The sequence below is a fragment of the Aplysia californica genome, unplaced genomic scaffold (assembly GCF_000002075.1).
Source record: "Aplysia californica isolate F4 #8 unplaced genomic scaffold, AplCal3.0 scaffold00049, whole genome shotgun sequence".
NCBI classification, from domain to species: Eukaryota; Metazoa; Mollusca; class Gastropoda; order Aplysiida; family Aplysiidae; genus Aplysia; species Aplysia californica.
In genome coordinates, this window is record NW_004797319.1 from 1,615,271 (window position 1) to 1,631,616 (window position 16,346).

Here is a 16,346-nt window from a genome sequence, read left to right on the forward strand (position 1 = left end):
ATAGAATACAAATATCTAAGAAAGAAGATATAGATCTAGATGCCATATATAGTGAAACAAGGATACCCGACGATCTAACAACATTAAGGCGTTTCATGACGTTGGAATCACTAACTAGGCTCTATTCCCATTTTAACTGTAGTGAGATAAAAGCTTACTTGTGAACCTGCTGCGTGTTCCGCTCAGATGGCGGGAGTGATTAATAGGGCAGACGAAACAACTGGCCCATTCCCTCCATGTTATTCACCTGCATTTTACGTTGTGTGTCGGCTGTACCATGATGGAGTTTCTATTTAACTCATGTCTCCTAAAAAATAATAAAAACAAAACCAAAAATACACTGGGTAACTAATATTTTACACCCCTTTTAAAACAAGGAATATTGTCCATGAAGCGAACCCTCTGGTTTTGTGTCCTTTCCCAATATTACCAAGTCGAGTGGTTGAATGGTTTTGATACATTCGCAGCAAAAGAATTAGTGTCTCACTTCGAGTATCGAGTTTTGCACGCCCCAAAGGCACGCCCTCATAGGGGTCCAGCATGACACAGACTGGGCTCACGACACGCTCGATGGTCACGGCTATTTATCTGTTATAGCTATACGTGTGTTATATCGACAGTGTGTATTACGACACTCGATTGATAGACAGAATTTCAAGAGCGCAAATTTCTGCTCAACGATTCTCCACCGTTCAAGAGTGTTAAAGATGGAGGTTATTATATGGCATACGTGTGTGTGTGTGTGTGTGTGTGTGTGTGTGTGTGTGTGTGTGTGTGTGTGTGTGTGTGTGTGTGTGTGTGTGAGTTTGTGTGTGTATGTGCGTGTTATAAATGTTGTTATAAATGTTGTTGCTGTGTCACAGCTGTTTTACGAATGCTTAAAATTAGACTTACTTAAAACAGCAATAGAAGGAGCTTTAGTTTAAGTACTGTAAATGGTCTACTTTAGTCCTTATAATCAATATAAATCACCAAAGTTTAATACCTACAGAATAAAGAACGTCTTATTTGGTATACTTTTAAAAAAAATAACTGAATGAAAGAATGAAAAATAGGCCTACAGTTTCTTGTTCAAATGTCACAAGGGAAAGTTTAACTCGATTGTTTAAATACTAGTAGGTCTACATGTATTCATAATTTGTTTGGGCTGAATTTGCTTTATGAAGAGCTTTAGCCTTCGCACACCCAATGGCAGAAAAACTCTGGATTTTTTTTTATATGGCTCATATCTTGATTTAATTTAAAGCCAAACTTGGGGGAGGGGGGGTATTGGGATTCGGGAGGAGAAAGAGGGTGGGGTGTCTGGGAGGTTTCATGACACCCACATCTTTTCATACTTCTTTTTAAAAGTTCTATAGGTCCTATGCGCCTTAATCAGTCGTTAAGAAATAAACCACTTCGTAGATTAAGTGCTGATGAAAAAATAAAGGGGTCTTTTTTGTTTTAAGCTTATCTCTATCTATTTAATTAATAACACATTTGTTTGTAGATCTAGTTGCAGAAAGAACGCTGTATTAATGCTATTAAGAAACCTAGATAGCACGCCACGGTGCCCATGTAAAAAACATTAACAAGGACCAAGCCTCGCCTATCGCTTTAGCTTGAATTCCTTCACACATCTCGTCCACTGAAACATGGCGGACGCCGCTGTCAGATGTGGCCATCGCGCAGCAAGACGAGAGGGGGGCGTACTGTATCTAGTGCCTATATATAGTGTACATCTATGGAGCAACTGCGGGACCTAACGACAAACAGTAGAAAGCACATGCGTCCAGTCAGTAAACAAACTACTGGCAGGGGGCTCTCGTGGCCTAGAGGTTAAGGTGTTGGCTTCTCATTCAAAGGTCCCGGGTTCGAATCCGGGTAGCGACCGAAAAATTTTCTTCTCCACCCCCTCACCTCCTCTGCCCCCTCTTCTGGGCTCCTGACTCTTTCTGCAGCCTTTCTACTGCTACTCCTTGACTCCTTCTTACAGCTGTCTTTCTGCCGCACCCCTGATCTTCTGGTAGGAAAGATCTACACCTAGCCTTCTCGGACAAGGGCGAAAAATCTCGGAGGGCCCGTGTGCAAGTTGCGCACGTTAAAGGTCCCCTGGTGGTCTAAAATCGACAAGAGTAGGCTTCGGCCGCCACACGGGCAAATTTCAAAATTTTCTAACAACTAAAAAGTATTAGGTGTGTCCCGCGCACTCATATGACCTTATGCAGTTGCGAGCGCCGTAAAACCCTTAAATATAAAAACAAAACCAAAAAAAACTACCGGCAAAATCTTGGAAGCTGCAAACGTCAAATGTCGGTAACCTTACAAAGGAACAATCCTGGCACCCCGGTATCGCTACAACATGCTTGGTTCAGTTATGTTCTGTTGCAAAGTGCAAATCTGTGAAAAACAGTTCAGGTTTATCACCCATTGCATGGAATACTATAAGACTGCAAATCCGTTGCGACAAGGCAAATGGAAGAACTCGCATAGACGAGATGGCCTAAGGCATCACCCAGAAGACATTGCTTAACACGATGCCTGGGGAGGACTATCAACGATGTCACTATGCGGCATACGTAGAAGACATGTTCTTGGTCCTGTCATATTCCAAAATCCAGGTGGTTGACACAATGGAGGAGTGACTGATGGAGAATACGTCAACGCTATTCTTCGGTCGGTTGTGGTTCCTTTTTTTTCAAAGGCGTTAAGGCCTTACATCAAAGCATGATGAGCGAAGACCACAAGGCACACAGCTCACACAGACTTTCCTGCAGAAGAATAACATCAGAGTGACGCCTGATCTGGAACCCATGGAAAATTCCTTGGATACCCGTAAATACGGATAGCAAATGTATATCATGAGAGCTCCGTAAGCACAGTTGGTTTAATTCTGGTCTACGGAGCAAATGGTCCTGGTTTGAATCAAAGACTTGAACTCTCGACCTTGGGTTGTTTTGTGGTGTTTTCAAAGGCTTTTAGACCATTTGGTCTACTCCTATCGGAGACAGACAATAAATTCGGGGCCCTTCAACTTATTGTCATTGCTTTCCAATTCCATTTTTAAAAATGTGAGCGCCCACTGTTCTCCAAAACCTACAGAAAGGAACACTCGTGCTCTTGACGTTACGGTGTTCGCCTCATTCAATAGCTCCCAGCTTCGAAACCTGACAGCGAGAGAACAATTTTCTTCTGTATTTTTTTCCTTTCACCTCCTTTCCTGCTCCCTAACCATGTACCATACTGTCGTCAGCTTTCGTCTCCACCTTCTGCCCCCGCCCCTCCCCCTTTCCACTTTGCCCCTTCCTCTGGGCTCCTGACTCTTTCTGCAGCCTGTCTGATGCTACTCCTTGGTTCCATCTACTGGTGTCTTTCAGCCTCCCCCCTTATCTTATGATCGGTAAGATTGAACACCTAGCCTTCTCAGATCAGGGCAAAAAATCTAGGTGCAGGTTGCACCCGTTAAAGATCCCTTGGTGGTCTTAAGATTGATAAGAGGAGGCTTCGGCAGCCACTCGGGCAAAATTCAAAATTCCTTCCAAACTGAAAATGCTTCATGTGTCCCGCACGGTCAAATGACCTTATGCAGTTGCAAGCCCCATAAAACACTTATCAAAACAAACAAATAAAAACCTGCTGGAATGAACACAAACGGGAATCCCCAAAGTGTGTTTTTGTATGGGGTTTTTGGGGCCGGGGGGGGGCGAAGGGGTGAAATAGTGGCTACGAGTGGTAATAAGTGGCAAAATAATGTCAAGCGTAGATCTATATCGATGAGATTGTGTTTGGGTGGTAACTGTTCACCGTTTTGGAGTTTGGGGGAGGGGGGGCTGAGGGGAAAGGGAGGGTTGTCGTTGTAGCTCTTCTTCTTCTTTTAATGGGGGGTGGTTGGTTTGTTTGTTTGTTTGTTTGTTTGTTTTGGGGGTGTTTGTTTTTTTATTGGGGTTTGTTTGTTTTTTCTCGCCCTTTGTGTTTTGTCCACTTTGTTTTACGCAAACATTTTAAATACGAGATTTTAGTCACCCAGTGGCATAATTTATTATGGGTAGTTGGGTTCCTGCAGTCGCACCCAAAGGGGTTATAATATATTATAACACAGGAGCTCGTGGCAATGGCGTCACTCACGTAAACAACACTGAGTGTTGAGGGGGGGGGGGGGATAGCGGACTGAGAGCACTTTTCAAGACTCTAGTGGAGTCGTCTCAATGCTCTAAAGAGGAACTTTATAAGATTATACTGAATTGTGAGAGCAGTGCGTGCTTACTGAGCTAGAGACAGTGGGGAGCATTGTGGGGGCTCAGATTGTTCGTGTAAATGGGGGCGTGCCGGCCATGCCAATAAGGGCAAAATGACCCCCATGTCTGACACGTGTAGCGTCACTGTCGCGAGCTCTATTATTATCATAAAATATAACAACTGAGTCGAACCCAGTTTATCGTAAACAACTTGAATTGGAGGATTTCCTGACATTTCGCCCTAGTCGCGAATGAAGTTTCGCGTAGGAATGAAAAAAAATCGGTAGATTCTATACAGAAGTCATTGGCGTGTGTTCTTGAACAACACATCTATCTACTACCAAGCAATGACTGTATGTGTGTATACATACAGACACGTTTCCTTTTTTCTGTGCATCAGGAAAGGGGAAACTGGCTGCCAGAAACAGATAATAACGTGGGTGCGCTGGAAATTCCACTGCCAAACGCATCAAAATAGGCCCTGTGACATTTGTACGCCAGCAGTGTTGTTATTGATAGCGTCATCACTGGCACTCGTTCACCAGAACAGACAAATTGACTCATTACAGTAGCCAATAGGACAGCAGCACGTCTAGACAAAAAGGGGATAACTTGTACCCTCTCTCTCTCTCTCTCTCTCTCTCTCTCTCTCTCTCTCTCTCATCTCTCTCTCTCTCTCTCTTTCTCTCTCTCTCACTCTCTCTCTCTTTCTCTCTCTCTTTCTCTCTCTCTCTCTCTCTCTCTCTGTCTGTCTGTCTGTCTGTCTGTCTCCCTCTCTCTCTCTCTCTCTCTCTCTCTCTCTCTCACTCTCTCTCTCTCTCTCTCTCTCTCTCTCTCTCTCTCTCTCTCTCGGCGTCTATAAGGTAGCTGTAATGATACATTGTTAATATTAATCAACGAAGAGCCTCGCGGGTTTCATTTTCTTCTCAAATCATTCTTTTCTACATTTCTTGATAGTGTAAATATTCGTTTCGCAAGATAGCAAATAATATTGAGCAAGCTATGTCGATGAGCTTCCTGTACCAACAGACAACTGCAAATAAAAAGTATGGGGAGGGGAGAAAAAAGAAGGCAAAAGGCCAGTGGAAATTATTTGAAGCCATAAACGGGCATTATTTGTTTGGGTAAAGAAAAGAATATCAACCCAATAATGGTCATTTTGTGCTGGGAAAAAGTAAGACAGACAAACAGAGACAAAAGAGGAAAAGTAAAGAAGTAGGACCTACCAGAGGCGCCCTCAAACCCCATGCCTGAAACGGACAGTTCGACCTCAAGTTGGAAACAAGAACAGACCGGCCAAGTTTATACAGTGTATTATCAGTGGTATGCGTAGCAATACTAAAACATGAAAGGAAAATTTAAAGAGATAAGTTGTGAGCCTTTTCAGCATAAACGAGAGCAGTAATTCCTTGTCGCCGACAAGAAGCACCGTTTGACAATGTACTCTTGGCCCATCCATAGCCTTTTCTCAGTGTCTGAAAGTGGCCGATGTAAACGGTCATCTTGAGTTATCAGGCCGAGCTGTGTGGACTCAGGGGACATCTGGACCAGACGTGTGCGACACACATGTCCACTAACGTGGGGACGCATGCACTGGTGCTCACAAACAAGCTCACTAGAACGAGAAAACCCAGTTTAACCCTTAGGGTCCAGTTTCCATCTATGTTGGCAGGATTGTGTCTCCGACACAAACTGCTGAGGCGTACCAGCGTACTCAGCATGTTCTCTGTCCTCAGTCAGAGACGCCCCAGGCAGCTGGGCCATGTCCGTCGGGCCGGTCGTGTCCCAAATGATCCACTCTGGTTGCTCCGCCAATCAGCCGACCAGACGTAAGGGTAAAAAATGTGGACACAGGGAAAGAGGCCTGATCCTGGCTAATATCGAACCAGATAGCTATGAGGTCATGTCCAACGACCGCACTGCTTGGAGGATAGTGGTTTTTACTAGCACGAAGAAGGAAGGCACACAGGGTCTCATCAGCACAACTAAATAAAAACCTCGATGGTGGAAAAAAAACAGTGTCATCACGCCAACTTGCAAGCTTTATCTGCAAAGTTTGTTACCCTAGAATGTGGTTTCATTTATAAAAGTGAAACCAGTACTACAATTTTCCTTGAGACGGACAGATGGTAACCAGTGAAAGCCTTTTAAGTCCATTATATTTCTATAAACATGAAAATACCCATTTCAAAAACAAAAGTTATGAAGGTCAGCAGAAACCCAGGGAAACATCCTTATTGACGGAACACAACACCAACAAGTAGAGGAATTAAAATATTTTGGAAGCATTTTCACACAAGATGGGCGTATGGACACAGAAATGGAAACAAGAACAATGAAGACAAATGCAGTGACCTACTAGTTATCACCTCTGCTCAATCACAGGAACATCCCAACAGAAGTGAAATTCCAGCTATCCATAGCATCTTCATACCAACCTTAAAATACCAGTACCAATCATGGTCCCTACAAAAGCAGTAAAAATGCATGCGAAATTAGGTGTCTCGGCAAACCATCAATGTCACAAGAAGAGACTGCATAAGGAACGAGACCATACGCCTACAAACCGGAATACCACCTGTAATAAATTTCATTGAGCGTCAAAGAGTCAAAAGGGTCGGATATTTAACCAGACTGCCCAAGAAACAACTAGCGGTAAGAGCTTACCACACCCGTGAATCCGACCAAGAAGACGAAGAAAGGCTGGGTGGGGTTTAAAAGGTCCAGGAACAGCATAATATATCTATCACAGACGCCACACACTTAGCACAGGGCCGAAACCTGCATCTCCCTTCGACATCCTAAGGATACCAGAGGTAGGAAAATGAAAAGTAAAGTAAGTAGCCTATGTTTTTATGTGAAGAGCTCGCTTAAATATTTAGCCATCAGAATATAAGAAATTAGATAGGTATTCATCATGTGTGTATAAGTAGGTCGATCTGCGTTCTCCTTTGTTGATAAAACTGAGCTGTTCAAATGAAATCAAAAGGAAAAAAAGCAAAAGATATCAAAGACGTCTTAAAAGAAAAAATTAGTGGTCGTCCGGGTGTAAACAATTTTTTTTTTAATCTCACTTGAAGCGCGGGTTCCTGAAGCGGATACCAACAGTCATGGTTCGCTGTTCTTATCTTTGCACAGATGCTCTACCAGTATTACTATCCACGTTATTCCCCGCCATCCATCTATTCAGGTTGTCAAAGTAAATTGTTCTTTGTCTACTCTTGCCTCTTTTGCTCTCTAGTTTTACCAGTGAGAACAAGATGTTCCATGCCTTCATGTTGTTTCAACTGTCCACGGATCTGCGTTTGTCTCTTTCTGATTGTTTTTTATCTTATTAGTGAGCGGCCTTCACTGGCTTCTTTTAGTGTTGCCTCATTTGGTTTCTTCTCCTTCCTCGAAATTCTCATTGATCCCTTAAGTGACTCGTTCTGTTGCTTCTATTTTATTGTTCACTTTCTTTGACAATTGTTCAGCATTCACAGCCAATTGGCCTTTTAAATCATTTATTTTGGTTGTCATTGAGATGTTCCATGTTTAGCTGCTGCAATTCTTCGTTTGATTTCTGTTATACATTAAGTATGAGATGTAAAAATATACCCTAGATCTATTTTTTTAAAAATTTTAACTGCTGAATTTGCTTGATCTTTTCACTTTTGTTTATGACATTACAAATAACTAATTTAGCACTTATTTAACAATACACGTACGAATTTAGTTTCTGGCTGCGTACGTCTGTTTCAACGTGGAAGTCTGGTAAATTCTACCAGAATTTGTAAGAGCAAGTACAATGGCACGAAAGAAATATTTTTATTTTGCCCATTACACTCATTCGTTTTGCCGTACTATATTTTTACATGTATGTGTTTGTATGACCCTATCGAGATGATCTAGACCAAATAGGAGACCGGCTTCGATAGGCAGGGCCAGCTTTAGTTGAGCGGCATACAATGCTCTCCGCAGAAAGACAGCGGCACTCGAAGTAAATTCTCCAAAGTCTGCGAGCGACACAGCGACAAAACACTATACAACTGATGCAATTATGGTTTAAACAGTACGACTCACACTGCGTATTTAGTCAAAGAGCGCATAAATAGTACTTAAGTTCGTGTCAGTGACATCACGTGCGTATGACATCGGCATGGCCTTTTTACAAGAACAATCTGAGCCGTCATCCTTGCCTTCACAAGCTTTAATATCGCGTTCAATTTCATCTGTTCACGTTGAAAAAAAACTAGCTCATTTATATGTGTGTTTTAATTTAGTAATGCATTCCTACCGTTGCATGTCACTCCTGTAGGCCAGCGACAAAGCAAAAATACTTTTTTTTTAATATAGATCTAATAATTAAAATTTCTGTATTTGAGCCCTATAGTAAACACCGCCCTTTGGGTACATTCACAGGATCCCTGCAATAAATGATTTATAGTACTCTAGCCTACAAATAACTCAGTTTGAGACAGCAACACGTCCCAGCGAAATCAGTTCAGTGTAGGCCCTAGGCTTTTCGATTTCATCACCGCGTGAGTCTCGAAAAGTACTCATTCACCCGCTTGTTGGACAGCGTTTCAAAGGGGTTAAAAATGAAATGATGTGCTGATGCAAATACATGTACAGGGCGATCCAAAAAACAAAATTGTAGAACTTTTTAAAAAATATCTCGTACAAGATTTGTACTAGAATGTTTTAATTTGGAATATAATTCATTTTTGTTTGATATAAAGTTCACAAAGAAGAAACATATTTCCAAAAACGGAAATGGCTTTGTCAAAAATCGTCTATAAATGCAAAAGGACATCAATTTAAAAGATCTTGAAAGGAAAACCAAGAAATGATTGGTTTGATTTTTCCTTTCCTTTTATTTTTGAAATCTAATCTTTCCATCCCTGTAACCTTTAAACAATATGTCTTTTCTCATACAGAGTTTGATTTTTTATTTATTTTTTTTTAAATTCCGTGAACCAATAACCTATATGTCCTTCTTTGGACACGACACATTTTTACGCGTCGTTCGTAATGCTCAGAGGTTGCGAAACACAAGGATCCACTCAACAATTGCTGTGTACAAATTTGAAACGCAAAACTTCAGTGTGGAGGAAAATATTAACAAAACAAGTAGTACAGGGTTTTTTTGGATCACCCTGTATATCAACATTTCTATGATTTAGGTGTGGTGTGTGCTATAAATCTCATTTTATTTTCAACATACTCTACACTAACATCACAGAAAACCCACTAGAACCTTAATGTGCAGAGATTTACATTAATGGGTTTCTAGATTTCTGTTTGGACAGCCAACTGTTAGACCCGCATTTAAAGATCTGAGAAAATTAAACAAAGCAATTTTATTTTATCCCGTTTTAACCGCTGACAGATGAAAGTGAACAACTCGTGGTATATTAAATAATAAGTATTAAACACCATCCTGCCCCCACATTTCAGTACAAGCTAGTAGGTTTCCTCCCAAGACCGCCCTTGTGCATCCACGCGCTTCTATCAAAAAGTACTCTCTGTCGTTCGTGGCCCCAAAGCTCATCGTCCCATCGAGAGTGGGCACATGCAGCCCTGTTTGTTTACGTGGGTGGCGTCACTGTCACGAGCTCTTACTCTTCGAGTATACATAATCTCTTTGGTATTTTTCAGTCTTCGTGCTATTACTTTACTTTTTCCTTGGTTTGGGGGGGGGGGGGGGGGGGCTGCATCCAGATACCATAAAATATGTGTCCCGTCGCGTGTCATTGCTAAGCCAATGACAAGTTCTGTTAGATCGCATGAATGCACGTGAACACAACCCGGGGAGCTCATTTTTCATCACTAAAGATCCCATTAGTCCCTTCCTGGAAGAATAAGGGAAGATTTTGTGCGCGGGCGGGCGTGTGTGTGAGGGTGGAAGAGAGGGGAAGGCGAAGCTCTGACTACTAACAGCAGCCCCAATATTGATAAAACACTCAGATTTGGGAGCTCGAGGTGAAGTTATTTGTTTGGCTGCGCCTGAGGTGTTTACACTGCCTTAATTTTAAAATAGTAAGCTCAGGGTGCGGTGGCTGAGCGGTTAGTGTGCTCGTCTCCGATGTGGAAAGTCTGGGTTCGAGCCTCAGTTCGGACACGTTGTTTTTTTTCGACTCCTTCTGCCCACCCACAAAAAATGGGTATCTGACTTCGAGTTGGGGAAGTAAAGGCGGCATGGAAAGGAACTGGCCACCCTAACCACAACATTATGCCCAAGGCCCAGGAAGTTGTCTTACTAACAAGGCAATCCCCAATGTCCTGATCGGATGCGGGAAAAACAACTTTACGTTTAATTAAACAAAGGTGTCAAAATTTGATCAGTTTCCTGCTTTTGTAAATTGATTTCTCAAAACATTTTTTTTCTTTTGGGGGTGGGGGGTTGATCTGATCACTTCTGTGTGCTAGAATCTTCTTCTCCTGATATTGTTTTTTGGCCTAATTATGCGTTTGCAGTATGAGAACGTGTTTTTCAGATATCCATACACGAGAATTGTACACTTTAACAAGGTGAAAGAAGCTGACCGATATGGAAAAAAAAAGAAAAGCTGTCAAGTTTTAAAGACTTTGCTAAGTGACAATTGATATTTTGGAAAAAGAAAAAAAATGTTGTCTGGATAATAAATGCTTCCATCCAGGATACAATATTTTGATCACAACAGAATGTATGTTGGGTCGCCCTAAGTATTTAAAGGAAGGCAAAGAGGATGATGCTGGCACCAGTTTAAAAAAGTCTGAAAAAACATAAAACAAATGGGAACAACTGGGGGGGGGTAAACATATTTCCTACGATTATTGACAAGCACTGTGTGCACTGAGGAGAGAATATACAGACTTCTAAACATCTTTACAGGCATGAGTTTTTACAGGCATGAGAACACAAAAACCAAGAGATGCAGTTCTATATTCTGTTTCTATAAGGACGGGATGGAGGGCTTATCAGGCGGAAGACGAGGTCACAATAGGTGGACCCGACTTCGATTCTCGAGATGGAAGAATTTGTATCAAGTATCTCGGTTATTCTGCTGGAACTTTGTATCCTTCTCAGCCCGGGTTGGCCCAGACAGGCAGGTGTCGATAGGGAGAGTAAAAACGTCTACATTAAAATACGCCTAATAGGGTAGAATGCTAGTCAAAGGGAAGACGAGGTGAACAGAAAGATTGTCAGTTAGAATTACAACCAAGCCAGACACTCACATAGCTTGATAGACAAGATCCAAACGGTTGACGCTGATTCACTGACCTTGCTTAGGGATTAATGTAGCCTCCAGTCCTTCCGGCATGATCAACTTCCTGTAACCGGATATTACGTCAAGTCGAACATTCTTGTCATTTTCTGTCACATTGTAAGCCAAGAGATCTCCACCGAAACACAACTGTTTTGTCACATTCGCATTGAAGAGTTGCCCGCTCACGGTGTCTCGGTGAAAATCAGGAGGCAGCTCTGTGGGAGTGGCTTGAATCACGATGGTAACAGAAGTAGTGAGGAACTGTCGGTAGTAGTTGTGACTCTTGCTCTCTGTGTCGGCGTCACATGTGATCGTCACGTCAAACGTGACAGGTTCTGTTTGAAATTTTTAAAAACGGGAACGGGCAAGTTAGAAGACTACACGATACAGTTACGTTTTTCCCTTTCTATCGCACACCCACCCATACACACACCTACCCGCGCACATATATATTATACACACACACACACACAGACGCGCGCGCGCGCGCGCACACACACACACACACACACACACACACACACACACACACACACATACACACACTCACACACACACAGATACACACAAACACACACTCACACACACACACACACACACACACACACACACACACATATATACACACAGTGTATTATATCGACTTGTGTGGGCGTCTGAGTGTGAGTGTGTGTGTGTGTGTGTGTGTGTGTGTGTGTGTGTGTGTGTGTGTGTGTGTGTGTGTGTGTGTGCGCGTGTGTGTGAGTGTGTGTGTCTGTGTGTGTGTGTGTGTGTGAGAGAGAGAGAGAGAGAGAGAGAGAGAGAGAGAGAGAGAGAGAGAGAGAGAGAGTATTATACTGACTTTCAAAACAATTCGTCAGAGAGTGGAGTGGTAAACAAAACCAGACTTTCCTCAGCCTAAGTAGGAAATGAAACCGTGGATGAAGCCCCGATACGCATACAAAGAAAGCAGGATGTACCGTTCTACTGTGATTGTTGTGCTTGGTGTAATATGAAGTGTTAAATAAGTTCTATCTTTGGGACCTTTTTAGCTTTGGGGTCATGTAACGTTTTAAGCAGTTTTTGTCATTGTTTCTTTTTAGTTTTTAACTTTAGTAGATGTTTTACGGCGCTCGCAACTGCATAAGGTCATATGAGCGCCAAGGGGTGGATGTCAACAGAAAAGTTCTTACAGGGAACCACGCTCACTCTGCTCACTTCTCTATCTTCAACAGCACAAAGTTTGATTCGACTATCAAGGCACCCGGAAATAGCGGGTCACAAGAGTGTGACAAACATACAAAAAAGGTAGAGGGAAAAATGAAGATAGTAGGGATTTGGAAAAAAAAGCAGCAGTTCCCTATTGCAGTTCTGGCACAGTTATGAGCATGACATTGATGACTCAGCCCATTTACAATGCTACTGTGCATAAGAACATGTTAATGTCCCCCCTTTGGGAATGGCCTAAAGACACTTTAGTCAGTAGCACCGCCCTCTGGGCTAAAACTATGATTTTATATCCTCATGTATAATGGTATACTCTCATTTGAGAACATGTTCTTGTAATAGCGTGCTTCTTTTAGCTCAACAACCTGTGCGGACGGGTCACGCTATAAGGGATAGAGAATCATGAAGACAAAACAAGAAAAATATAGCTTTTCCTTTTGTTCTTCTAATTATCACAGAATCACATAACTTGACATTTATCTACCCGCAGCATCCCATTCGTTTAAAGACAAATTAAACAGAAAATCTCACCATCGGAGATAGATGCGTTGACATTGCCAATGAATCGAAGAACGATCGCATTATTTTCGTAAGCGGTGTCCACGAAGTCGGACAGAGTGGTCAAGAAGTTGGCCTGTCGAGGTTCACACTGGACAGCCGAGTTCTCCAGGACGGGGATTTTGATGGTCAGATCGGGAGTGTCCGCCACCGGTGGGATAAAGAAGTTGTATTGTCGACGTGGTATGTAAATGCCTCCAATGCTGATGTGTGCTGAAACAGATTAATCATAATAGTAAGAGGCAGATGTAGCAAAATAGATTGCATTTATTTAGCGCTCCAACCCATATAAATAATACACTGGCGATCAAAAGAAAGGTACCAATTTTTTACTTCGTAAAAATCTAGAGTTTTGAGTAGTCATGCTTTTTCTTTCAAGTATTCTCAAAAGTAGGACATGCTATAAAAATAATATTTTGGCGCTTCAATTAGAGTACACAGCACCAACACCAGAAAAATATAAAATTGGCATTTTGACCTGACCACGATGCGGATATGTTCCATTCTTTGTTTTTTAATGAAGTGTAGGTCTTTATCTATCAAAAACCTAAATAACATTTGATCACTCTTACCTAAGAAAGATGGTAGGTTTAACTCAAAATCAGATAAATCAGACCATCAGTATGCTCCTCGCGTTCCTGCTGTTGCCAGGACATTCAAAATTAAAAGAGAACTGACGTTTGCTGTCTTGGTAATAGCAAAAATACGCAGAGCTCGCCGATGGCTCTATTTATCTGACGTTTTAGTTAAACCTACAATCTTTGTTGGGTGACAATGCGCTACGTTAGAATTGCATTGTTCTACCTGACAGGTTTAATCCTTTGAGATACTAAGGCCATGAGGTCAGAAATCAAATGTTCTAACTGCTCTATCAAAAGCATTGGATTATTCCGAAAAGTTAAAAGATGTTCAAAGAATTGCATTCGAAAGAGCTTGAAATATGGAACTTAAAATGTTTTACGTCAAATTTCTCAAAACTTGGTAGATCTAGTGAGCAAATAGAAAATTGTAATTTTAAGATAGCGACCTAGTCTTATCAAATGTTATTGCGGTTATTTATAAACTTTATTAAAAACCAAGGAATAGAAAAAATCCGTCACGTGGTCGGAAAACATGCTAATTTTCTATGTCCTAGTGTTGGTGCTGTGAACACTAATTGAAGCACAAACATGTTATTCTTATAACAGCATTTACGTTTTGTACTTTTTGGACTAATTAGGATTATTCGCGTGAAGGGAAAAACGTAAAGTCGAGATTTTGACGAGGTCAAAAAGTGGTACATTTCTTTTGATCGCCAGTATAATATATCATAAGCTCTGAGCACTGTGCTCCGATAGCATGATTACTGAGAGTAGAGAGAGTCTAAAGAAGGACCCATGTAATGGGCAAGAACTCGGTCATCTCTGCATTAATTTCGACAATTCTTTGATCAAATAAAATTCACCTTGAGGACATCAAGCCTGTAAATATAAAGAAACCAATTCACGTGTTCGAACAAAATCAAGTTTAACAAATTTCAACCGAAGTTGGGTAAAACGCAAAACTTTACTTCTTAAAAGCGAGAGCTACGGGGACATGAACTGCCTGTTCTGGTTTAAGGACGAATGTTGTAAAACCACGACAGTCACATCAGATGGATACAAGACCCTGCTAAGGAAGACGTTAAGGAGACGATTGAGGAGGAGAAAGTGTTATGCTGGTGACAAAGCCTGGTTACAGTAAGATGGAGCCGCGCCCCACACGTCAAGATTGGCCTTTGTATGGCTGCAAGAAAGGTTTGGAAAATTCCTTTCATGTTCAAAACTTCTAAATGAAAGGTCGCCGTTTTCCCCTATTTGAACACTTCATTTATTTCCTTTCACGTTTGTTTGCTGGGGGGTTTTTATTTAACTTTTTTCTACCTAACAGACAGAGTCTCTGGACACAGCCCACAAACACTCGAGCACCTGAAACTGAAACTTAATGTAAAAAAGTAGGTTCAAAGAATCGACCCGTTAGCTTGCCATGACGTTGATTATGATATAAAATTTCCAGTGGCGTATTGGAGCTTGTGTGGAGAGAAATAATCAACACCAGGGGAATTCGATTTAAAATAGCCACCTTATCCACAGTGACAAAGTGTATTCAGCGATAGCAGTTTTGCAAAAATTTGGTCTTCAATGTACGCAGAGTGCTATTTGAAATATAACGTGGTGAAGTTTTAAGAAGTTACATTTTACTCAATTCTCGTTTATTTTATATCGACAAACGTGATGTCCTCCTGGCTGAGTTTTATTTGTTCGAAGTTATGTTGAAATTACTTCAACGATGACCAAGTTATTGCCCTTTAAATACAATGTAGTTCCTCTTTTTTACACTCGATAAAAACTCACATAAACAAGAAAAAACATTTCATGCAACGAGAAAACCAATCCAGCGATATAAGGAAGATCTTTCTCAGTTATACATAAACTAAATTCCTATAAGGTCAGTAGTAAAAACGAAAAACGTAAATACCTGATAGAACACTCCAACTAAGACTTAAATAAATGAGGCTTACGCAGTGACTTAAACGTATAGAAATTTGTTGTTTCCCAGAGTTCCTGGGCCAAGGAGTTTTAAATTTTAGAGAAAAAATATTATTTTATTTTAATTACATTCTAAGGGCTCTGAATTTCCATGCGTAGATGGATAACAGTAACTTAGGGTATGGAACATGGGGTGTTAAAAGCCGAGGCAGATATGATAAAACATTATTTTAAGGCATTTATCGCTGATGGTGGAAATTTCTCATTGGATTCTTTATTCAACTGGAAGGTAAGTGCAGAACTTGTACAATTTATTATACGGGTTTTTTTCTGTTTCTTCAATACTAGTCTTGCGGTGTTATTTTTGCCCATTCAAAATTTCCCAATATCTCACATGAGATATCAAGCACAACTGAATTGCAATCGTCAGGGTTTGACAAGAGGAGAGGATCTAGTACATTTGGCACAGGGGGAGGGGGCAGAGTTTAATAAGAGAGACAATGTGCATACATGCCCTATCAGCTCACATCCAGTTTCTTATCTTACTGGTTCTTCCGAGATTAAGGTACAAACATCGAATGTCATTCTTTACTAGGTTATTCAAGGATGTGGCTACATGTAAATATACA

At 41.3% G+C, this 16,346-nt stretch overlaps 1 protein-coding gene across 1 annotated transcript in view; it reads right to left on the reverse strand.

The window, feature by feature from the left end:
- Window positions 1-16,346, reverse strand: part of LOC101846195 — a gene marked incomplete in the record, with an annotated part of 137,170 nt that overhangs the window by 107,977 nt on the left and 12,847 nt on the right. The window contains 2 exon segments of the mRNA XM_013079360.2: window positions 11,461-11,781; window positions 13,184-13,423. Of these exon segments, the coding sequence (XP_012934814.1) occupies window positions 11,461-11,781; window positions 13,184-13,423 (561 nt within the window).